Source organism: Grampus griseus (assembly GCF_964374135.1).
Source record: "Grampus griseus genome assembly, chromosome: 1".
In the NCBI taxonomy this organism is placed as follows: Eukaryota; Metazoa; Chordata; class Mammalia; order Artiodactyla; family Delphinidae; genus Grampus; species Grampus griseus.
Window position 1 is genome coordinate 169556138 of NC_139017.1, and position 25559 is coordinate 169581696.

General features: G+C 52.8%; 1 protein-coding gene across 1 annotated transcript in view; it reads right to left on the reverse strand.

Moving 5' to 3' along the window:
* IGSF21 (immunoglobin superfamily member 21) overlaps nucleotides 1–25559 on the reverse strand; it is a gene marked incomplete at its 5' end in the record, with an annotated part of 244551 nt that overhangs the window by 56996 nt on the left and 161996 nt on the right. The window contains one exon of the mRNA XM_082657755.1: nucleotides 23247–23368. Coding sequence (XP_082513881.1) covers nucleotides 23247–23368 — 122 coding nt within the window. The remainder of the gene's footprint in view (nucleotides 1–23246; nucleotides 23369–25559) is intronic.

Here is a 25559-nt window from a genome sequence, read left to right on the forward strand (position 1 = left end):
GTGGCAGTTGAACACCTACTGTGTGCAAGACCCTGTGGGAGGCACGTGGAACACTGATCCCTTTCAACCCTCACAGAAGCCCTCTGAAGTAAGAAAAATAATAGTAGTAATAATAACTAATAGAGCTTCCTGTGTCAGATGCTCCCAGCTTCAATGCACTATAGTCGAGGGATCTGGGACAAGTAATTTCACATCCGTGCCTCGGTTACCCCATCAGCAAAGATCAGTCTTGATGACCACCTCGTGAGGTAGGTATTAGGATTAACAGCCCAGTTCACAGAGGAGGAAACTGAGGAACACAGATGTTGTCTAGAACTTGTTGATGGTCACTCAGCCAGAGGATGTCAGAGCTCAGGCTTGTACCCTGGCAGTCGGGCTCCGGAGTGGATGCATTGAGCCCCCGTGCTCACTGCCTTTCTAGGTTCTGGGCTTCTGCAAGTTCCCTCCCCCGGTCAGCGGTCAGTGGCTGGATGGAAACACACTCCCGCAGGCTGGAGAGTCATAAAGGGGAAGCAGAATGATCAGGACCTCTAAGGCCCTAGAGCAGTGATTTCTGCTCCAGGCCTCCTGCCAGCTGAGGGCGGCAGCATGGGGCCCTGGGTGCATAGCCTGGCTGTGCTTTCTGGTGACCAAGAGCAGATCGCATCATCTGCAGGGACCACTTTTTCCTGGAAGCGAACTCCAGCAAGAATCTATCACATGGGTCCCTTTAATATTGGGACCACAGTGGCCCAGAGGCCAATCTCTTCAACCACAGTTTGACAAAAGGATCAGAAAAGAGGCTCAAAGAAATGGTTCTTTACCCTTAGAAAAGCAGACAGCTTGCCAAAGCATTGCAATTCAGAGAAGCCTCACCTGCTGGGGCCAGAGCCGGTGTACCCCTCCAGTGTGGCTGTCAGTCAGCCTGGCTTCCCGCAGGGAGAGGGTCAGGGGAAATATCCTCAAATTCTGAGATGGACATGGCAGCCAGCCGACATTCTGTCATTTGTGCCTACAATCACCCAGCAAGATGAAAATGACGAACCCCGCTGAACAGGTTAGGAAACTGAGGCCCAAAGAGGCCAAGCAATTTGTCTAAGGTCACACAGCTAATGCCTGAAAGAGCTGGGGTAGAGAATCAGGTCTGTCTGGCTCCCGGAGCCCAGGAAGGCCAAGCATCTGAGTGTGGCCTAGTACTCCTTCTCTCCTGTGGGATGGCCCTGGGGCTGCTTCAGAGCAGGACCAATTACCCCGGTTGAATAAAGCAGACCTTCCTTCTCCCTGCAAACTTGCAGCTCAGCCTGGAGCCCCTCAGGAGGACTTTCCCAACCAGTTCAGCTGATGGGTGACCCAGGGCCAAACCTGATTCCTGCTGTTTCATCAAAGCTGAGCTAAAAACAGCCTTGCTTTGGCAGTGGAAAATTGAAACTCCCAGCGTCCTCTTAAGGCTCTTAAACAGGTCAGCCCATCAAAAAACCCAATCCTTCAATCTGGGTTCTCTTAAAAAGTAGGGCAGGCCAATTATGTTTTACTGTCCTGAGCAACGTGGGGCTGGGAGGGGGAAGGTCAGGCCAGGGCACCCAGGGCTGCTGGCAGATGGGAGACAGAGAAGCCAGGCAGCCTCTCCCATCAGCCTCTTTGTCAAAACAAAATTAAGACGCCTGGACTCTCACTGGCACCGAGATCCCATCCAAGGTAATAGGTATTTATCTTAGTGTGTTCAGCTTTGGGCTCGATGCCATGGGGATATGAAACCTGAAAGGCCTCTTGTTCCCTGCTCTGTCTCACACCCAGCACAGTGCCTCGCACATAGAAGACATACAAGGAATATCTGTTCATACCGTCATTCATTCAGTATATTTTTACTGAGTACCTATTATGTGTCAGGGCCTGCCCTAGGTGCTAGGGACACAGCTGTGAACAATACAGACAAAAGTCGCTGTCCTCATGGAGCTGATGTTCTAGTTGAGGGAGACAGACCATAAACAAAGCAATCTTACATTCATCACCTCCTTGTGAATTCCTCGGAGCAGCTCTATGAGATGAACAACAGTATGTAAATTACCACTGCAGTAACAGAAGCTGAGAGACAAAGTCAAAGACAAGGTCTCCTCTTCATGGGCTTACTTAGGGTCTGTGTAAGAAAGCTCAACAATTCAACAGTTATTCTCTTTTCATAGCAATAGAAGCCCTAATGGCTGGACACAGGACTACATGAAATAAAGACTACGTTTCCCAGCCACCCTTGCAGGAGGGGGGTGGCCTTGTGACTACATTCTGGCCAATGGGATGTAAGTAAAGGTGTTATGTACAACTTCCTGAAGGGTCCTTAAGGGAGGTGGTGCGTCCTTCTCCTTCCTCTTCCCCCTTCCTCCTGGCTGGAATGTAGTCCCCAGGGCTGGAGCTGCAGCAGCCTTCTTAGACTTTGAGGCAACCTTGAGAATGGCAGTCACACACAGTAGAGCATCAAAAGTGAAGGAGCTTGGGTCTCTGACACCATGGAACTCCCTACATGCTCTGGAGGTGTTACATGGGACTCTTAGGAGAAAGAAGACTAAATTTTTAACTAATTTAAGACACATTTATTTTGTGTTTTTGTGGCTTGTAGCCACAAAACTAATTCTAATGGATACAGCTTCAGACACCAGAGAGTGGTGTGGACTGCGAGGAAGAGAGAGGTCATTCCCTGGTTTAAATCAGCTACTACTTATGGCAGTCAATTGCTATAATTTGGAAATAACTGGTAAGAAGGCCACATCATCGTTTTTTGAAGAGAAGCCAAAAATAAAGATTTGTGTGTGAAATTTCAAAAGTTTGTCATTGATTTAATTTTAAGCTTTTTTTTTTTTTTTAATTAAAAACCTCTCAGGGTCAGTCAAACAGAACTTGTTTATTGCTGGCTTTGTCCTTGAGTCCTGGTTTGTGAGTGAGGCCCCATGAGAGGAAAGACTTACAGGGGAAACTGAAGGAGCCAGGGAGGGACAGAACTGGGACCATCAGATGCTCAGAGTTGATCCTGCCATGGAAGAGTTGGAGTGGCAGCCACCTGCAGGGTGTGTCCCCACTTCAAGCTCCCCTGGGTTTAAGCTTCTGAAATAAGCATCCTGGATTCTCAACAAGGCTGAAACAGAAACAGTGCTGTTTAACAAAACACACACACACACACACACACACACACACACACACACACTCACACCCCTTAACAGCAGAAGCAAAGCTCGCAAAAGTGAGCAGTGGCCGGACAGCCTGGTGAATGTTCATGGACACACCTCTTTCAACCAAAGCCTCCACCATCTGTTCCTTCTGCTAATCGCCAGTGTAAGGAGGAGATGAGCTCTTGGTGGTGGTGCTGGGAAAGTGGGGATGAAGAAAGAAGCAACTGTCCCCCTACCTGTGTTTGGGAGGGAGGGGCAAGGGCTCTCCCTCATGTCCACAGCAATGTCATGTAATAGTTACACTCACCCAAGGAAATGCCAACAACTGGGTGTGGTGTGACCCACAGTCCTGGTTTGGGAAGAGCCATCTATGGTCAACACGCCCACCCCCTGGCTCTGAGGAAGTTCTTCCATGTAACAGGTTACCTTTCCCCACGTATCCTCCAGACCCACCACAGGTGCCTCTGCCTGAATACTTCAGATGCCAAAGATGGCAACGCTAAGAGCGTGGACTCTAGCCTGGCTTTGAATCCTGACTCCTCCACTGACTAGCTGTGTGACCCTGAGCAAGTGACTCTATCACTCTGTGCTTCTATTTCCCCACATTAAAATTAGGGGTAGTAACAGAGACCCACTATGGAATGGAGGGGCAGGGCTCGCACACAAGATAGTGAGAGAGTTGCTCATGCCACTGTTCAAGGTCAGAGAGGACAACTGACAAAAAGGAGAGTCTGTGCAGAGCTCTGAGCAGGAGAAGGACCCTCTCGGTCTCTGAGCAAGGGGTAGGAAGGCAGCTGTGGTTTCTGGAAGGCACTGGGATGCCATCCCCAGCAGCAGCAGGAGAGACCCCATTCCTCCATGTTCAGCTTTGGAACTCACGCTCTATGGCTCCGGCAGGACCATGCCTCTGCTGGGAGGGAGAGGACAGATGACGGCTCTGCTCCGGCAGGGCCCAAGGCCTCCCGGGCATTCTACCCCCTTGCTCTGCATCATTGCCTGGCAGAGCCCAGCCCCGGTGGCTGGCACAGGATGAGGACCCCCATTGCCCTCTGTCATACTTCCGTCTCCGACTGGCTGTGGGTCTTGGTTTCCCATCAGGGACTCTGCCTTCCAGAGAGTGAGCCTGAGAGGCAAGCGGGAATCCCTACACTGGAGCGTGGCTCCAACCTAGCAAACACTGAATAACTTTTCTGTGCCTGGCACTATGCTGGGGGCTTCTACACGGGATCTCCTTAAACCTCCAGTGCATCCATCCATTTGCATTTGTCTCTCCAACCATCATCTATCCATCTACCCTTCTGTTTATCATCCATCCTTCTGTCTATCCATCCATCCAACTAACCATTCACTCATCCACCCAACCATTCCTCCATCCATTTGTCCATGCATCCAACAATTCTACATTGGGTGTCTACCATGTTCCACTCAATGGCACGTGGAGTAATTAGTAGAGAGACAACAGTGAACAAGACGGGCGTGATCCCTGCCCTCATGGAGATTACTTTCTAGTACTCCAGACAGGATTGGAACTAACCACCTAAATACATGTTTAATTAACAGTGTGATGAATTTCACGAGACATCCAGGGCACTCCTAGAATTGACAATGGGAGGACCTGACTAAGCTGCACTGGAACATCAGGAAAGGTTTTCTGAAGAAGGGACATGAACACAGAGGCCAGAAGAAAGAACAGGACTTGGCAGGTGAGGTGGTGGGGGAGGGCAGGTGGAGAGGGTTCCAGGCAAAGGGAACCAGATGTGCAAAAGACCTGGGAGGGCAGAGGATCGATGGTCACTAAAGAAGTGAGGGAAGATCCAGGGAGCGAGGGGCGGTAATACAAGATGTGGAAGGTGATGAAGGTTAGGGTCGGGCCATGACCTCCTGGGTCATGTTAAAGGGTTTGGCTTTTTTCTCAAGAACAGTGGCAGTCACTGAAGAGAGTAGAGGGGGAGGATGGAGGCATGACATGATTAGTCTGCATTTTCCACTCTGCCGAGTTAGAGAATGGGAAGAGGAAGGTCAAGAGCGGGGATGGACAGACTACCTTGGAAGCTACTGCAATGCTGTCAGATGAGAAATGCCACTGGCTTGGTCTAGCTGGGGAAATAGAGGGAAATGAGCTATCTTGGAATTGATTCAGGAGGTATTAGGGATGGGACACAGCGGCTGATTGCACGTGGAAAGTGAGGGAGACAGAGGCACCTGGATAATTCCCAAGTTTCTAGCAGCTGGCAATGGTGGGGTCCTTCACGAAACAGCTGAGAGGGGACCACGTGAGTCCAGTTTGAGTTTAAGTTGCCTGAGAGACATCCGAAGAGCAAAGTCGGATAAGGGGCTGGATGTGCAGGTCTGGAGAGAGCTCAGGCTGCGGATAAAAGCCCCATCACCACTCCCGTTTCACACTCGAGGAGCTGGCATCAGGGAGTTGGCATAACGTGCCCAGGAGCTGGGCCGATCCCAGTTCATCTCTGGGGAGAACAACATCATGAAACCCTGGATTCCAGTGCAGCTGCACTTCCTGCCCGGGGCCAGAGTTTCCCTCTTTTCTTGGATCCAGTAGCTCCAGATGGACCAGCTTGTGCCGGCTTACAGACAGCTCCCAGCTTACAGTGGTGTCATTTCCTTGGGGCCGAGTGGAAACAGCCTGGGAGATGGTGGATGGACCAGGGCGCACGCTAGCTGATGCTAAGATTCCTCCCACACAGCACTCTTGCACTCTCCACCCTCACTCCAGCCACAGGTCTCTGGATGCACCCCTGGCCTTTGGTCCTGCTTGTGCCCTCCGCCCAGGATGCCTTCCCCCTGTGTCTTTGTTTGGTCATCTCCCACTCCCCGACCCATCATGGTCTCTGATAAACTGCTCAAGCCCCTTACCCTCCTGCACCTCCATCAAGGAGGCCAGGTGGATACCTGTGCACTCCTGGGGTCCCCAATTCCCATTGTCTGTCTGTCCAGATCTTCCCTGTCACCAATCCCCACCCCCCTAGGCTGTGAGTACCTCCCACAGCTCAAGAAGTGTGTTTTCTGTTGGTGGGAATGTACATTGGTGCAGCCACTGTGGAAAACAGTATGGAGGTTCCTCCAAAAACTAAAAATAGAACTACCGTATGACCCATCAAATGCACTACTGGGTACATATCTGAAAAAAACAAAAACACTAATTCAGAAAGATACATCACCCTAATGTTCATAGCAGCACTATTTACAGTTGCTGAGATACAGAAGCTACTAAGTGTCCATCAGCTGATGAATGGATAAAGAAGGTGTGGTCTACACACACACACACACACAATGGAATACTACTCAGCCATTAAAAAGAACAAAATTTTGCCATTTGCAGCAACACAGATGGACTTGGAGGGCATTATGCTAAGTGAAATGAGGCAGACAGAGAAAGACAAATACTGTATGATATTGATTATATGTGGAATCTAAAAAATACAACAAACGTGTGAATATAACAACAAAAAAAGCAGACTCACAGATGTAGAGAACAAACTAGTGGTTACCAGTGGAGAGGAATGGGGAGGGGCAATATAGGGATGGGGGAGCGGCAGGTACAATCTATTGGGTGTAAGATGCGCTCAAGGATGTTTTGTACAACGTGAGGAATAGAGCCAATATTTTGTAATAATATATAGCCAACGTTTGTAATAACTGGAAAGTAACCTTCAAAAATTGTCTAAAAATTTTTTAAAGTTAAAAAAAATTAAAAAAAATAAAAAGGTATCACAAGTAAAAAAAAAAAAAAAAAGAAAGAAATGTGTCTTATCGCAGCCAGAATTCCTAGTTGCCCTCCCAGGCCTGGTGTATCCTCAGCATTGGTGCCAGTTTGCTGAGACGTGGGAGAGGACAGTGCTGAGAACCAAGGTTTGGCCTCAGACCACCCTGCCTGGGTCCCAGCTCTGCTCCAAGTCATCCTCTCTGTGGCCTCAAGCAAGTCACTTCCCTTCTCTGATCCCCTGTTTCCTCATCTGCAAAGAGAGGTTCATGAAGGACGGCCCTCGCAGACTTATCTGACAATTAAAGAAATTCAAGTGTATGGAGATCATAACAGAGGGCCCAGCACATGGTACCCACATCATACACACTCCATAAATGTTTGCACTATTATTATTATTCATTAGGCACGAATCACCTTTCTACGTAGAAGATGACCTCCGCTAGCCTCCGGGGAATGAGTCAAATCTCTAAAGCTGGAATCGTGATAAGGGAGGATCAACCAGGCTGGGCTGGAGGATGGAGAGGGCTAAAACAGACTAGATATTTTCTTTGTTAAAAAATAATGTTGGGCCATGTTCATGAGAAGGCAGATGCATGAGAATAGGTTTATCAAGGTGGTTTTCAGTTCCACTGCAATTTAAAATAAATAAGTCAATTTAATGTTTACAGAGTGAGTTATGCCTTATTAGGGACACGGTGAGCTGAGGAAACTTGGCCAAGGAGAAATTTGAGAAATTGGCTCCGGCCGTGAGGGTAATTACAGCAATGCTTTAGTGTGCAGTCTTGCCCAATGATAGTTTCATTCTGTCTAATTTATTAGCTTATTAGCTTTATGGTGAATATAGAAAGCTATACCACAACATGGGCCTAATTTGATCAGAGCCAAACAGTCATGTCTTCCCGAGGTGGTCTTGATAAAGGACGAGACCCCTGTTTTGAAATTGTTTCCAAGTTTTCTAGAAAGATTCAGGGCAGAGTTCCAGGCCTCTGGGTCCTGGGGCTGTGAATTAAAAAGGCAATAAAGGACAGTGGTCCAGAGTGCAGACCATTGGGTTTTAAACACCAGCTCCTCTGCTTTCTGGTTATGTGGCCTCAAGACCTTAGCTGGTCCAGGACTCAGTTTTCTCACCTGTAAAATGGGAGCAATAAATATTCCTACCCATATGGTAATCCAGAGCCCTATGGAACAGGGCCTGGCCAGATTGCTCACCACTGTCTCCCCAGAGCCCAGCACTGTGCCTGGCTTGTCACAGGTGTTTGGTAAATATTGTTGGATGAACGTGGCAAAGGCCAACATCCACGTGAGGTGCTTAGCACATAATCTCCACTACCCTCGTATCTCATGTGCATCCTGCCAGTTCTAAGGGCTTTACTAACTCATTTCAACCTCGCAAACACCCTACGAGGTGGGTACTATTATCATCATCCCCATTTTAGAGATGGGGAAGCTGAGGCACAGAGAGGTAGTGACTTGCCTAGGGTCCCACAGCCAGGAAGTGACAGAGCTGGGATTCAGACACCAGGACCCTAGCTCCAGGGTGACTCTATCATGTCACCTTCTGTCTTAAGCGTTCTTTAAGTTGTAGCTTTATTATTGATAACAAAGGTTCAGGTGACACCTTAATTTCAGGTGTCTAGCCTCTAGAATTGTGTGAGAATACACTTCTGTTGTTTTAAGCCACTCAGTTTGTGGTATTTTGTTACAGCAGCCCAAGCAAACCCACATGGGCGGCCTCCACTCCAGCTGAGCATTTGACTTTCTGAGGCTCTGGCACTGCCTCTCCCAGGAATACAACCAAAAGAAATGAATGGTCAGGTTCAAAGCAACTCCACTTGTCATCGTGAAAAACTGGAAGCAACTCTCTGCAATGTCCCTCCATGGGAGAATGGGTAAATAAACTGTGATCGAGCCAGGCAGTGGAGTACTATGCAGCAGTGACTCGCTGAGTGAAAGAAGCCTGATGCGGAAAGTGTGATCCTATTTGTGTGCAGAGCAAAGGTAGGAAAGACTAGTTTAAGTGGATTCAAAAGTCAGAATCACGTTTCCCTCTTGGTGGATGGAAACCTCGTGGGATGCTGGAAATGCTTTATATCCTGATCTGGGCGGTGGGTGGGCAGCGGGGCGTATGCCTGTGTAATGATTCCCTAAGCTGGGCCGTTTAGATGAAGCACTTTCCTGTGTGTATGTTATACCCTGATGTAAATAAAAGGGAAATACATAGATGGGGAGCCCCCACTGGAGAGCCTCAGAAGTCTCACAGAGGCATCTGGAGTTGCTTCTGTTGGTCTCCAAGAGGCTGAGGGTGGATGACTGTTGAGCAGCGGAGGAGGTGCATATAGCCGTGAGCAGGACGGGGGGCACTTAGTGGCATCTAAAGAGGAGTTATGACAAGTCCAGGGGCCCCCTTGGTCCATCAGCAGCTGGAGCAGCTGGCACGTGCCCCTCCCCACCCTAGATCTCAAGGGTTGGCATCATAGCCTCGGCAAGCAGGGGGGAAACATTGCGGGGAGAGCTAATGGTGCAGAGACGCAGCCCAGGTTCTCTCTCCTCCCGTGCCAGCTTCTCCTTATCAGCTCCCTCCGCTGGGCCCTGCTCTGTTCCCATCCACTCCATCATTCCTAGGGCACCCTGGGATTTTCCCCATCAGACTTCAGCACCTCCAAGCCCTCGTGGCCTGTCTCCTGCACTGGTACATTGCAGAGGCAAAAAGGAGGCAGTCCTTCAGCAGCCAGCTAGAGGCAGTGGAGGGAACGGCCACCCGGGGTATACCCCAGCACCACAGGAAGTGTGGCGCACAGGCTCAGAGATGCTGAGTGATCTGCCCAAGGTCCCACAGCTCTCAAGGGGCACATCTGGGCTCCCCACTCCAGTCCTCTTGACCCCAGAGGCTGGTCCTTTCCTCCATACACCCCAGACTCCTGCAACAACCAAACAAGTGAACGAACTTCCAGGCCCATGGTGATTGGTGGTGTGGTCTCGTGGAGAACAGGTACCCTCGCTGCAGACTGCCCGGGTTCAAGACTTGACTCCACCCCTTGCCACACGCTTAACCTGGGGCAAGGCATTTAACCACTTGGCCCCTCAGTTTTCCCATCTGTGAAATGGGACCAATAGTGGTTGTCTGCCCCATAGCTGTGACTTTTTACCTGGCACGTAGGAAGCCCCAGACAAATGTTTGCTATTATAAAGAGCTGGTGTTTTTAATCATTGGTGGCTACAAAGATGAAAGCAAAAAAGGTCACATTTCTGCTTGGGAGCCCTTTGAGGGCATCAGACCCACAGAGAGACCCTTTGTGGGCACTTCCTGTTCTTTCTCAACGACTCTGGTGGGGAGAAGCCAGGGGTGGCAGAGCCCAGATCCCACTCAGCCGCAGCTTCTCCAGCGTGGCAACGTGACTGTGGGTCCAGGCACCAGGCACCGAGTAGGATCCTGCCAAGACGGCTCCAGGCAGTGTTCATGAGCACTTGGGCCTGAGCTCTGGCCGTTCCCAGCTGCTCTGATCCAGCTTGAGGCCTGCTTCAAATCCCAGATCTGCCCTGCAGGCTGCATGGGTTCTGGGCGTGGATGCAAGCTCTGCTGGGCCCATAGACCTCACAGGGTCATCTGGGCCATCCCCCGGCTTTCCCATCACACTCACATCAAGCCAGAAAAGGGGGGGCTCCTGCCTCTTGTCTGAACCTCCAGAGGAGGGCCCCTGGGGGAGGTGGGAAGTGGGGAGTCGGGGGTGGTAGGCGGGGCACCGAGTGGTCAGGCTTGTCTGGTTGGTGAAGGAGGCAACAGGACAAGCACGGAGGTGGAGGCTCTGGGTTCTGGGCCTCTGACCCCTCAGGGAAGAGCCCACAAAGCAAGTTACCACCTCCTCAGCCCCCCGGCCCAGGATGCCCACATAAGCCCATGCTGCAACCTTGGCACCTGGGCACCTGGGCATGGAAGGTCCTCACCCGCATGCCCTGGACCCTACAGTCCATCCCACAGTGCCACACACTGTACTGCAACTGTCTCTTTATGCATCTGTCTGGGCCTCAGTTTCTGCATCTGTAAAATGGAACGTGGGGCTTGGCCTACCTCATGGGATGTTGTGGGGATTGAATGACACAATCCGTGTAAAATGTTTAAACCACGTCAGTGTTCAGCAAATAGCCCTTCCTTTGGGGGATGGGGAGGGTTTTGTTCTGCCCTCGTGTCGCCCTGCTCCACTTAACTTGGCATCTGGCTCATCAGAGGCGCTCGGAAATGTTCACTGAATGAACAAGAGAACACCGTGGTCAGTGATTCCTTTCCCCACTCACTCCCCAAAAATCTCCAGGCCAGACTGCGGGTAGCAGCTGTACTCAGGAGGGTCACCTGGGAGGAGGGGCCGGGGAAGAGTCCCCGAAAAGCAGAAGGGAAAGCCAGATCCTTCATTCATTCTTTCCACCCTTCCTCTGTGCTGAGCTCTGCTGGGCCCAGGTGGGTGTTGGTGGGTGGTCCCTCCCTCCAGGAGCGACAGTCAAGGAAGGGTGATGGGAGAGGCTCCTGAGACCCTAGGGAACAGGGGTCCTTGCTGGGGCAAGTGGAGAGGGCCTCCTATGAGCCAACAACATTTCCCCTCCATTATTATTATTATTTTGCATTATGGTATAAAATTTGTCTCATACAGAAGTATATATACGTATGAAGCATATTATAGACACGCACCTGTGAGTCAGCCGTCTTTTACTTAATACCACCATGGGCTAGGTGTTAGGCATTTTGATGGTAAGAATTCCTGCAACGCTCACCACAGCTCGGGGTTGGGGGTGGAACCATCATTCTCCTACCAATGCACAAGCTGAGGCTCAAAGTCCTGCCCAGTGTCACCACAGGCAGCATCTGATAGAGGCAAACCATAGGTGCATATCTACCCGCATCACAGCCAGGAGTGATGGGGGTCCCATATCCCGGTACCCTGAACCTGCTGGAGCACTTACATAGCAGTGGCTGTGAGCCTGTATTCTGCCTCTGACCTCTCCCGTAGCTGGTGGGTTTGAATCCTGGCTCGGCCACCTGCCGGCTGTGTGACCTTGGGCAAGTCACTTAACCTCTCTGAGCTTCATCTTTTCACCTACCAATGGGAGTAGTGACAACCCCGACAGTGCGAGGATTTATGAGTCAATGTGTTAAAGCTTCCCGCAGGGCATAAGAGCTTGATAAACGCTGGCGCTGGCATTGTCGTTCGTTCTCAGGTCTCAGGGCTCTGGCTAGAGCATCACTCTCGTGGGGGAAGCAAAGATCCAGTCCATCGGTGAGTCCTGCCCGCTCTGCTTCCAAATTCTTCTCCCATCACTTCCCTCCACCTCCCTCCACCCTAGCCACCTCTCCTCCCTGGTCCCTCTGCCTTCACTTTCACAACCTCTCCAATAGCTGAGGTGGGTCTTTTAACAACACACACATAGAAACAAGATCGACCTCGATGGCTCCACATCACCCCTAGAGTACAATTCAAACTCTCTCTAAAGACCCAGAATGATCTCCAACAGCAGTTCTCAAACTTGCCTGCATATTGGAATCACCTTGGTGACTTTGAAAAACTGATGTCCGAGTCCCCACACCCTTGCCCACAAAGTTCTAACTTAAACAGCGGGGCTTGGCCTGGGCATCAGGAGTGTGTAAAGCTCCTGGACGTTTCTGATGTGGACCATGGATGACGGCATTGGCCTCACCTGGGGGATGACTGGAGGCATAGGCCCTGGGGCCCTCCCCCAGACCCACGGGATGAGAATCTGTATTGTAATAAGCGATTCCTGGGTATGGAATCGTTCAAGAGGCCTGCACCCTGAGACCTGGCCTCTGCTGACCCCTCCCCTCATCTCCCACAATCCTCGCGGGGCCTGTCGATTCCCCAGCCTCACTGGGCTTGTTTCTGCTCTTTCTTGTCACGTGGAGCTTGCTCCCATCCCAGGCCCTTGCTTCCTCCTCTGCCGGGATGCTCATTCCCCGGACTTTACGTGGCTGCTTCATCTTGCCATCCAGGCCTCAGAGAGCCCCCGTCCTCTCCCTGTGTTGCCAGCACAACCCCAGGAATACCAGCTCCGTGGGGACAGGGTTCTTGTCTCCCTTGCTCACCCTTGTCCCCCGAGGTCTTCAGTTAAGAAACACTTTTTAAACAACGAGTGAATAATTAGGGCAAGTCCTGACCATGGTGCATGGGACCTGTCATCAGAACTTCATTCCACCCCCCCCACCGAGGGTGCCGCCTGACACTGGGCTTGCAGTTCCTCGGGGTTGATTCTGGGTGAAGACACTGTCTCCGAAAGGCCCCTGGTAAAAGGCAAACCGCCAGAGCTCCCTCCCCACCCCACCCCACCGGCATAGGGGCTCAGCCGCATTCACGGGGGAGGCCCCCAGAGGAGGCAAGTTCTGTGTGATGGGGAAGCTCTCCCAGCTCTTGTGATGGTCACTTCCTCTCTCTGTGCTGAGCTTGGTCCCCATAAATAGGGTCTAAGATCGACACTCCATAGGGTTTAAGCAAATGATGGATGGGAAAGTTTTGCTGACAGTTTGAAATAATAATTCTACATTTGGATAATCTGTCAGCTCATCAGTTTAAGAGATCTCTACTGAGACCTTGTGCTGGACACTGAGGTCCTAGAGATGAAGAGAGGAAGGTCCCTACTCTTGAGGGACAAGACATCCTTGGTGATCGAGGGGGCGCAGGCAGAGGGCTCCCTAGTTGCAATACCCCAGGGTATCAGCAGAGGGCGGCAGACAGCTTTGCAAGCACTTCCCTCCCCTGGGAAGAAACTGGTGAGAAGGGTGCGTTCTGGGAGTCCCAGTAGACTCCTAGCGGGCCTGGGGACAAATGCAGAATGAGGGTGGGTGGGTGCAGTGTGCTGCTCTGTGCCAGCTGTGGACTCAGCAGAGTACACACATCTCAGTCACTGTGTCTAAGGTCTCCACTAACCCAAGACCCAACCACAGAGAAGTACCCAGGATCCCACCTCCAGTGCAGAATGGGGACCCACCTGGAGCCTCGGGACCCAGGGTCTGTGCTGCTGGGGAGATTCTGGGGCCATAGACGGACTCCGAGCCAAGAGATGCAAGCATGTGCAGGGAGAGGAAATGAAAAGCTTCGTGCCTGTGTGTGTGCGCGCACGTGTATGTCTGTGTGCACAGAACGGGAGGGCAAAGCCCCTGCACGGGGAGGGGGAAATGAAGGAGAAGATCACACTGAGAAAGGGAAACCACAGGAAAAACTGAAATTCAAGGAGCAAAAGTAGAAGAAGGTCGACCTTTACCAGTGGGACGTGAAGGGAGGCAGGGCGCACCAGGACCTGGCGGTCCTTCCGGAGGGTACTGAGTTCCAGCCTGTGCCGCCGGTACTGGCCCACCTGGGCTGCTCATGGCCTGGGTGGGGGCAGATTGGTGTGAGTGAAAAATTGCGACCTGGCATGAGAAGAGCTGAATGCAATGCACAGGGCTCTCCTGGAGGACCGTCGGTAGCATTGATTCTGCGCGGAGGCAACAGGGTCGGGGAGGACGGGGCCCGGACCCACTGCTGGGCTTCAAAACGGTAAAGAAGGACAGGCGACCGCTGGAGGAGAGAAGCGGAAACTAAGATGTTAACACCAGGGGGTTGAGGAAGCGAGAGGAGAGGGCAGCAGGGGCAGGTGGAAAGTGGGGGGACAGGGGACTCCGTCGTGCTCAGTGAGGACTTAGGCAGAGCAGTGGAAGCATGTTCGCCTCAATGGATTTCTCAGCAGGTAAATGGAATTGACGCCACCAGCGGAGGCAGACAAGGAGACCTGGGAGTCGCATTTCTAGGGCCAGAATTGGACATCACTTGGTCTCCTTGGCCAGGGAGTCCAGGGGCCTGGAACTGCCAGGCAGTGTCTATTTTTAAGATGGTGACTAACTCTGGCAGCTTCCTACCTGGAGGCATCAAGCATGGGGGGCCACAGATCCACTGTGTGTGTGCGCGGGTGCACATGCGCTCATGCGGGGGCATGTCGGGATGAAGACACAAGGTCACGTACCCTCACTACGTCACTTGAGTCTCCAGTGCCTGGCAGAGGTCCTGGCACGGGGTGGTCACTCATGACTGCTGGTTGGAAGAGCCTGCCCCTGACGGCCCAGAGACCCAATATGACTCCAGTGGCTGTTTGAACGCCACGGCTTGGGTATGAACCCAAGCTTCCCCATGTGCAAGCTGTGTGACCTTGGACAAGTGACTGTACCTCTCTGTGCTTTCATGTCATCATCTATATAACAGGATTCAATGAGTCTGAGATCTGCACTCCACGAGATGGTTGCTCAGGTTAAACCGATGATGGATGGAAAAAAGCTTTGCTGACTGTTTGAAATGACAATTCCATATCTGGATAGGCTGTCAGCCTATTGATTCAAGAAACCTTTACTGAGGGCCTGGGCTTCCATCCCAGGCCCTGTGTCAGGCACTGAGGACCTAGAGATGAAGAAGGGAGGGTCCAGTTCTAAGAGACAAGACCCAAGAGGGACAGCTGAGAGCAGGCGTCTGTGCAGAGCACTTCCTGCAGGCCCGACACAGAGGGTGGGTCCAGGAACTCTTCCCTAACGGATGCTCTGGGGGTGGGAGGCTGGGGATGGGGTCCAGTGAAACTTATGGCTCAGAAAGTGTGGGTACACTCTACCTTTGGGGAAAATCCCAGGGGGCTGTGGAAAGAACGTCTTGCTCCTGAGCCCCCTGCCCCCCAGTCAAGGCCCCACTTCCCGAGAAGCTTAGCACCGGGCCCAGCATACTGTTATTACTCCGTCTGCTGATAGCTCGTGGTGTTTGGTGTGGGGACGGCCCAGGCTCCTGAAATCGCTGGTGCCTGTGTGGTCGCCCTGGACTGCAGGTCACTGGCTGGTCCAGCTGTTTGGTCATCTTTAACCCAAACGAGTCTGGCCCCCGGGTGCCTTAGGATATCGTCTGTCGCCCACCGGCTACCGGCAGCAACGAGAATTATCTGTGCCTTGCAGCTTCCCGCTGAATCCTTTGCCCCCATCTGCACATCGGAGCTGATGGGAGGTGCGGTGTGCAGCAGAGTTTTCCAAATCTCGCTGCCAACATCTTTACCTGGAAGACTTTTTTAAAAGACTGCTTCCGCAGGCCTTGCTCCGGGATGCTTGAATCAAATTCCGTCTTGGTGGGGCCCAGGAACTGATATTTTTAAGCAACTCCCAAGGTGACCCTAATGCAGGTGGTGCACTGATCGGCTTGTGGTGTAGACACCACGGAGGGTAGCTCATGCTCAGGTGGTATAACTGGCAGCCTCTCCTTTAGGGCGCGGTGGGCTGTGAGGGGAGCGCTCAGCTGAAAACTTCCTGGGAGGCAGACTGCAGCCCCGACTCCTAAAATAATCCCTGGTTTTGATTTGGGGACCCAGCTGCCACTTGGGGTTGGAGACCTGGGGTGTTCAATTCTGATGCTACTCAGAGGCAGCTGTTATGAGCAAAGTGCTGAAAGGGCTCACGGGTATCCTTACAACATCCCTGGCTCATTTGCTTCTTGGGTGGGAGAGAGAGGAGTGGGTTTACAGTAGGTCACGTACTGGGCGTAACCTTGATAGTTCCCTATGAGCGGGGTCTGAGCTCGTCCACTCTCCCAGCACCCAGCACCAGCTGGGCACGTAGTAGGTGTCCAATGTGTGTTTGCTGAGTGCTCAAATAAATGAATAAATGAAGGACCATGTCCTGTGCAAGCAGCATGGGTTATGTAGGTTCTGGAGACAAAAGATGTATGGTCCACTATACGGTGCAAAGAGGTGAGCTGTGGAATTCACACTTGCAAATCAACAAGGGCCAGAGGGCACTTTTTTGTGTACCAACGGTGGAGAAGGAGTTTGCCCTGCCCGCTAACAGCTGACACTGCAGAAGGGACACGGAACATTTCAAAGGGAAACAAACCCCTCTCTGATCTTTGGACCCAACAGCGAATATGTCTATTTTAAAACCAACCCCATTTTTCCTTTGGAACAGATTCCAGAGAGCTGTGACTTTGAAACCTCCGTCTGCCTACCTGGAGCAGCCTTGCTACTACTTCAGCACTTCCCTACCTGCCTCCGTGCCTTTGCACACACAGTGTCCGCTACCTGCAGTATCCGCTCCCAGGCTCCTCTTTGTCTAAAACCTACTTATGCTTCTAGGGCCACTTCAAATGCCACCTTCTCCACGATTTGCCCGGGCTCTCCATCTCTGATTCATCATTGCATTACATCTGAATCTTCCCCATGGTAGCCATCACTTGATTACCTGAATTGTTAGCTATTTATCTCCATGTTTTATCTCCTCTTTCCTTTCATCCCACAAATATTTATAGCTCCTCTCTAAATGCCAAGTAGGTTCTGAGGTCACTGAGATGAAAACGATAGAGCAGAGCCTCGGAGGAGCTTATGGGCTGCTGGGGGAAGAGGGCGAAGGCTTTAAGCTCCATGGCGGCAGGGGCTGCGTCTTGCCCACCTCTGGGCACTGTGCCCCCCGCCCCCCAGTTCTGTGCCTTGAATGTAGCAAACACTCGATATGAGCTATCAAGAGACTACACGAACGGATGCATCTCAAAGTAATAAAGGGAGTGGCATGTCTTTCCGTGTCCTCAATCCTCCAGGTTCTTCTTTCATTTACTTGATTTCTCCCACATCTCCCTCCTCTGATAAATACGAATTAGGAAGGTGTAACTGTGCACTCACATTCTCCACGAAGCCCCCAGGCTCTGCCCCATCCCCCCACCCTCCCAGCTGTTCTCAGCCTCCTGCAGGTTTGGGGGCAGGGGGGTGGGGGGAAATGGAGCCTGGTCACATGTTCACAGCGCGTGGCAATCAGCCCTCACCTTTGCCTCCTGGCCCCTGCCAGCCCGAAGCGGTGGGCCAGCTCCCTCTCCCAGCTTCACTCAGGTTTGGAATCTAAGTCCTGAGACCTATGAAGAGACCTCTCTCTCCCTCCCCAGACCCCTCTGAGGAAAGCTTTGTCTTCCTTTCCTGACCCCTCCAAGCCATGCTCCGCTTGGCAACCGGGGTGAGCTTTACAAGACACACCACGTCAGAGCGCAACCTTCAGTGGCTTCCAGGACGTTGAGAATAAAAGCCAACTTGTTTCCTTGCTCCCTGAACTCTGGCCACGCTGGCCCTCTGGCAGCTCCTAGATCACGCCAAGCTGCTTCTCACCTCAGGATCTTTGCACTTGCTATGCCTTCTACCTGGAATGCCCTCCCTACCTCCAGCCTGGTCTGTCAGGCTTCTTTTATCCTATAGATCCTTGCTCAGATGTCTCCTATAAGAAACCTCATAGCACGCTCCCCCTTCCCCCCACTGCTGCCACACATACTCCACGACTCTCATCATCTCCATCACATTCCCTTATTTCCTTCATCACCTCCTGAAGATATTTTTCCGTATTCTTTCAAACACATTTTTTTTATAGTCTGTCTCTTCTCACCCCCTGCATCGTAAGACTCACCAGAGCAGGTCTGATTATGTCTCGTTCACCATTTTATCACCAGCACCGTCCCTGACATACAGCAATTGCTCCATTCCTTTGTGATAAATAAATGATGCCCGGGTTGGGGGAAGGTGAGGAGGCCTGAATTCCTTCTTCCAAAGTTTATCCCGCAGCCGTGAGAGCGTCAGTGAAAGACATCCACCACGCCTTCTACCACTAACTCATCCACTCCACAATTATCTACAAATTGTCCACACTGGGCAGGGGGTGCTGGGCTGGGCGGCTGGAGAGATGGCAGTGAAGACATCACTCCTAATCCCCATCCTCGTGGGGCTTCCGGTCAAGTGCAGGAGGCACTTTGAATACCCGGTGTCAGGGCAGTGAGTATGGGAGGGGAAGGGCACTGGGGTGCCTGGCCCAGTCTGGGCAGTCAGGGCGGGCTTCCTGGAGGAAGCAACATTTAAGCTGAACCTGAAAGGATAAGCAGGGCCTCGGCAAAGAGAGGTGGGCAAGGCGTGGGAGGGGCGCACTCTTGAACCCTTGAGTCTAGATTTCCCTCACCGCCAAATGAGGGCCAGTGAAGCCTGCTTGGTGTTCCTAGGGACACCCTGGGCTGATGCAATGGGGCATGGACTGCAGAGGACTTCGGGAAACAGAAGGCACAAGGTGTGGTGGGGGGAGCAGGGGCTGGTGAAGGCTCGCTGTGATTCACCCTGACCTCCAAGGAGGTCACAGCTGCCATTTGGGGATGGCCACATTCTGCAGGGATTAATGAGTTTTGCCCACACAATCTTCTTCTCAGTGAGGGGGGTCCATGCATCTGGTCCACTTCTGCCCGGCCTGATGGAACAGGTGAACGGGGCCTGAGGCAGGGCCTGAGAGGGCAGGGGTAGAGGATGGCAGATGTGCAGGATGCCCGCAGGTGGGACTGTTACTAATATCCTATGTCCCCACTTAGGGGCCCCTGAGAAACAGAACCTGAGACAAGGAATCTATTGGGAGCCGCTGGCTTATTTAGGAGGGTATCCCAGGCAGCTGGAAAGGGAGTGGGGATTGAGCGGGAGGAAAGTCAACACAGGTACATCCTGGAGGTTATTCAGTCCCGCTGGGGAACTCGTGGACAGTGGAGAAGACACATCTGAGTTGCCCCACTGGAGGGACGAGGGGACTGGGGTTTCATCTAACACCTCCCATCAGTCATTGGCCGAGGCTGCTCCCAGACATCAACTCCCTGGCACTTGGGCTCCGACGTCTGCCATACCTGCCTTGTCCCCGCCATGGATGGCTCCTTCCCAGCCCACAGGTCTCAGCCCGGGGCCACCTTCCTGGGAGGCTCTGCCTGCCACCCCAGCACCTTAGTCCTCCTGGCACTGCAAGCTGCTCGCCCCTCATTACGTGATCACCATCGGACCCACATCTTTGTGGAATGTGTCATGAAAAATTTATTGACGTCTTGCTTCCCTTGTTTCGTCTCTGTCTCCCCCACGAGAGTGTAAAGCCTCGTCTTTCTTGTTCCCCACTGGATCCCCGGCACCTGCATCATACCAGGCTCCTAGTAGGTGCTCAGTTAAATATCCTTTGAAGGAATAAATTATTGTCAATTCCAAACTGGGAGCTCTGGGCTCTGAGGCTCAGAACTAGAAAGGCATTTGATCGATGGAATCTTTGGGGTGTGCAGAGGGGCAGTGACCTGCCCAAGAGGTCATGAACTGGGGTCCTACCCCTGCACCCCCCAACCTGGGGACAGAAGCCCTGTCACCCCACCTGACTCTCATCCCTCCGGGAACCCCACCAGTGGGAGGAAAAGCTCTGGGATTCCCTAAGTCTCCCCTGGCTGCCCAGAAAATTGCTCTCTGCCAACTCTTGGTAATCTTCTCAGTCTCATTCTCTTCCCACTTTCCCCAGCTGAAGAGGAAGTGGCCCAGACAGCTGCGGAGCTGGGACTCTCTCTAGATGAGATGCATTAATTTGTAAACATCTTCATTTATATGTAAATGTGGAGTCCCGCACCCCTCACCAGCCCTAACGAAGCCCTGCAGCCTCAGAAGCAGCCTCAGCCAGCCAGCACAGCTGCTCCTGCGGCTGCAACTCTCCGCGACAGGATCAGACTCTCCAAGAGGGCCTGCTCCTTCCTTCCCTTCTTCTGTGGCTTCCTTGAGGCCCCCCTGCCCTGCTGCTCTCTGCCTGGGAGACCCGCCCCCCATTGTAACCAAGGTTCCAGGAGAAGGCTGGGGAAGAAGAGAGCACTGGCCGCAAGTGAGCTGCTGTGTGACCTTGGACTAGTCTCTTTCCCTCTCTGAGCCTCGGTTTCCTCAGCCATAAAATGAGAAAGGCAGTGTGTTGGAGGGGTGGGATGAGGTGGGTTGAGGTCCAACCAAGTTGATGTTGTTATAGCAGGGGACCCTTGGGCAAGTCCCTTGACCTTGCTGAACTTTGACCCCATCTGTAAAATCAGGACTACAGAAATTAATAATAATAATAATAATACCTGCCTGCATTCCCGGTGTTGTTAGTGAGGATCAAGAGAAAGAGTGCACAGGGAGGGTTTTGTGAGATTTGGGGAAAGGTGAGGGCTTTTTTTTTATGATGAGGAAAGGAGGGCTTTTCTAGGCAAGAAGAGCATGCACCACTCAGCAACTACGGCTGCACTTTACGCAAATTATTAACTCAACTCACGAGGTTGCAGTGAGCTTCGTCCTGTTGTCATTCCCTTTTAGAGACTGGGAAACTCAAGCACAGAGTTACCAACCCAAGATTACGCTAAAGCAAGGGGGTGGAGGAGCCAGGATTAGAACTCAAGCCATCAGACGTAAGTCTCATCAAACCCCACAACGACTGTTTAAGCCAATCATATTAAGCCTGCTTTACAGGTGAGGACACCAAGGCAGAGAGAGGTCAAGGTCCTTATGGTCCAAGGTAACTCAGCAGGAAGTAGCTGAGCTGGGCTTTGAACCAGGTCTTTGCGTACCAGGGCTGTGCTCTGGTTACATGAGATGGTGGGGGTCAGAGCCAAGGAAACACCCTGGAGACCATACCTGCAGCCACGGGTGGGGGACTGAAAATGATGGTATGTGGGGAGCTGTTGCTTCCCAGAGACCTTGGTAACCAGGCAGAGGTGTGGCAGGCGGAGACGGGTTTCTGGGAAGCTGGAGGTGATCTAAACGTCCACTTGTGCAAAATCAGCTGTGGCTCCCAGGATAGCTATTTTCTTCTCCAAAATGAGTTTTTACCTTTTGTTCATTTTGATGGTAACTGGTGGGTCTTAGGTGTGCTTTAAGGCACCCCAAATCATTTTGGGAAGCGGGTGTAGGAGAAATCATAAATAGATGGATGAAGGTATCTGTGTGGCCATTTGTACACCTCTTTGGAGCCCCTTCACATCCACATTCTCACCAGATTCCCCCAACAAACGCAGGGTCTGAGCTCCTAACACAAAGCCCAGAGAGAGGAGCACCCAGAAAGGTCCTCCAGGGGAGACACCCACCTTCCGTTCTTACCAAAGTGGGCATGGAAGGACCACCAGCCAGATTCCCTACGCAGGGCTGGATTTACCCTTTGCAATCTTCTTGTCACATTTTCTACTTTTATCCACAGGGAAACTGACACCCAAAGGGCCAAGGAGGGTGCCCAGGGTCATCCACTCAATTTGCAAATTTTATTGTGTACCTACTGTGTGTCAGGCCTCGTGTTGAGAGCTGAGGGTGCAAGGTGAAGGGGGAGCACCCATTCTGTCCTGGTGCTCATGGTCACAGAGAGAAGGACCAGCCAGTGTGTGGAGAGTGGGGCCTTATCCTCCTGGCGGGTCAGGGGTAAGGCATAAGCGGGGACGCGGCAGGCACCCACGAAGCACAGCGTGAGCCAGCTTGTCTCCTGCAGCCTCTCCCTGCGTGCCTGGTGTAGCCAGGTTGTCCTCTAGCTTCGGAGCAGATTGCCACTTTCTGCCTGGCCACCAGGCAAAGCATTTGGCTGTGTCGTGTGAAAAAGCATGCACGCGTGTGTGTGTGTGTGTGTGCACGTGTGTGTGTGTGTGTGTGGGTGTGTGTGTGCGTGTGTGTGTGTGTGCACGTGTGTGTGTGTGGGTGTGTGTGCATGCGTGTGTGTGTGGGGGGGTGCACGTGTGTGTGTGTGTGCGCGCACGTGTGTGTGTGTGTGTGTGTGTGTGTGTGTGTGTGCGTGTGTTCTGGAGGAGCCGCAGCCATTGGCTTTGGGGGAGGTCGGTTCTGCTGGGGTGGCGGGCTGTCTAAAGAAGCTGTCCCACAGGAGGACCTGCTCGATTGGGTTCTGAAGGCTGATGAGGAGTTTACCAGGTGGCCAAAGGGAACAGCACCCATCAAGTGTAAAGGGTCAGAGCAATAAAATAGGATTGGGGCCTTTTAGGCAGTGGGTGGGAGGGGAGTGGGGCCGAGGGTGCCCACACGCCTAGAACACAGCAGGGCCTAGAAGGGGATCCGCTACCTTAAAGGGCTCTTCCCTCCCCACCCCGTTGCTGCTTTGAACCTAGGGCCCGGTTGTTTAGGGTCTGTTTTCCTTCCCAGGTTTAGAGCCCGTGGGGAACAATAGGACGTATTCCACAGGCTTCTGAACCGGGTAGAGCTGGTTTACATCCCACCTCTGGCATTTCTGGCTGTGTGACTTTCGGCATATTGCTCACCCTCTCTGGACCTCAGTGTCCTCACCTGGAAAGGGGTTTGGAAAACCCACTTTGCGGGACTGTTGGAGGAGCCGTCTGGAGAGGCCGACATAAAGGGTCTGCTCCATGTGGCAGAGCTGCAACTTGACCCCCTCCTGCTTCTTCCCTCCAGGGGAGGATTCCCCTTGGGAATGGGTCCCCCTTCTGCAGCACAGCCCCAGCTCTGCCTTCCAAGCCCATGGAGGGTGATCCTGAGACCCCCCCTCCCCACTCCAAGAGCACTGCGTGTGGGATAAACATGAAAGGGCTAGAGAAGTGGCCCCCCGGACACCACCCAGCCCTCACCTCACGGTGGACTGGTACACCAGGTCCTCTCGCTTGCGGTAGTTCTCCATGTGGGAGAAGTTGGTGGAGAACATGGCGTCGAAAGTAAAGATCTTCTGTTTGATGGTGCCGCCATCCGTCACCTGCAACAGAGCACAGAGGAGTCACAGGTGAGTGCTCAGCCAGCCCTGCCACCCCTTTCCTCCAGGCGGTGAGTGGGCTCCCGGGATGCTGGGGAGATGCAGGCAGTCCCAGGAGAAGCCTCTCGGGGGAGATGTCACAACCATCACTATTATCCTCCCGGGTCATCCCCACATCACTGATGTGCAGGCTGAGGCTCTGAAGTCAAGTGCCTTCCTGAGGTCCTACAGCTAAGGAGGAGTAGGGCTGCCTCTTCTTCTGGCCCTTACCGATGCACCAGGTGGTCCCACTTCTGCATCCCACTTGTTGGCCTTGCAGAAATGACAAGCAAACCTTGGGGAGCCACAGACAGGGCCAGAGAGTGTGAATGTGCTTTGCAGAGTCAGCCAGAGTGCCAAAGCCATCCCCACCCAAGGAGAGAGGGAATGGGGGAGCAGGCTGGATAGAAAGAGAGAAGAAATGGGGCCAAGGGCAGGCACCTGTACCAAGATCTCATACGGATTCAAACAAGCTAAACTGCAATGGTTTCCAATAAATTCTTCAAGGGAGAAGACCAGAATAGCTAGGGAGCCCAGAGGAGGGGGAGGTCCCATCCTGGGGATAGGGTAATCATGGAGGGCTTCCTGCAGGAAGCAGTGCGTAAGTTGTCTTCTGAAGGAAGAGTAGGAACCAGCCTAGTAAATGGAGGGAGTGCTTTCTAGGCAGAAGGGACAGCAGGAGCAAAGGCCCTGGGGTGGGAAAGAAGCATCTGTGCTCAGTGAAAGGAGACTGTGTTCAGAGTGCCTGGGGCAGAGAGGAAGTGAAGAGAGTAGACTCCGAGGAGTGAAATGGGAGCCACATCAGGGAGCGCCTGATGGGCAAAGGAACTCAACTCCCCCGAAGGCCAAGGAGGTGCAGAGTTTCAGATTCTATTTACAAGCTCCCTCTGGCCTTAGAAGAGATTGAAGGGACTTGTCTGGAGACAGGGGAACCTGGGGTGGCTAGGGAGAACCGAGTCTACTGACACCAGCGATGGAGAGAAGAGGACAGTGTGGGGGACTTGCCTGCCTCTGGCTGCCCTTGGGACAGGCCAGGAGGGGTGTCAGGAAGTCCCCGTTTCACATAGGAATATGAAGGAGGCCCCGAGAAGGCAGGGACTCTCAGGAGGTGGTAATAAAGCCCACGCTGGAAGACAAAGGCTGCACAGGTGCCCAGCTGTTCACAGCTGATTAAAAGCCGGACCAAAGTGTGCCCTAATCCCACCTGCCACCTGTCCGCATCCCCATCCCCGCTGCTGTGCTGCCTCCCGCTAATGAAAGTGTTACTCCACAAAGCAGCAAGGTATGTGTTGTCACTGTTTCAATTATTTATCTGTTTACTCCGCTGCAGTTTTCCGCTTGTCTCAGCAACTCTATTATAGAGTTGCAGCCTCGCTAACAGCCTGCAACAGGGAGGCCTGCGCTTCCTGAAGAAGTGGAATTAACTCCCTGTGGCTGTGTGCTGCAGGCAGGAGAGGGGGCTGGGGGTGGGGTTTCTCCAAGGGGCTTGGGGGAGGGGGGAGATGCTGGGATGGGGTTTCTCCAAGGGGCTTGGGGGAGGGGGGAGATGCTGGGATGGGGTTTCTCCAAGGGGCTTGGGGGAGGGGGGAGTCACTGGGATGGGGTTTCTCCAAGGGGCTTGGGGGAGGGCTCGAGATGCCGAAAGGTGCTTCCCCAGCCCAGCAAAGGCGGCCCTGGAGGTGGGTCTGCTACCTTCTTGGGAGGACTGGCCCCGGGGCAGCTGGCCTCCTTTGGGCACATCTGGACCCCAGCTGACTTGGACCACATCTGTCTGGCCAAGGTGGTAGTGCTGCTGGTTTAGGGAACACAGATTCAGTGCGATCCAGCCAGCATTTATTGAGTGCCAGCTGTGTGCCATGCGTAGGAGACCTCCATTAGTACCGGGGTGCCCAGGGAGCCCCGGCTGGTGAGGGTTAGAGTGATGACAACACATTCACCAGCTCCAGGACCCTGAGAGGGATCAGTGGTGGGACTTCCCACTACATGGCGTCTCCTTGCCGAGCTCACACCTCTGTGTCTCCAGCAGGCTCATGCACCGCTCACACACTTCACTTGTTCCCTCCCTGAGGGCTTTGCGCTTTTCTGACTGTGCGTGGGTGCCGTCAGAAGGCAAGACATCTCACCCTCTGGTCCTCTCACATTGCCTCTCACCAGT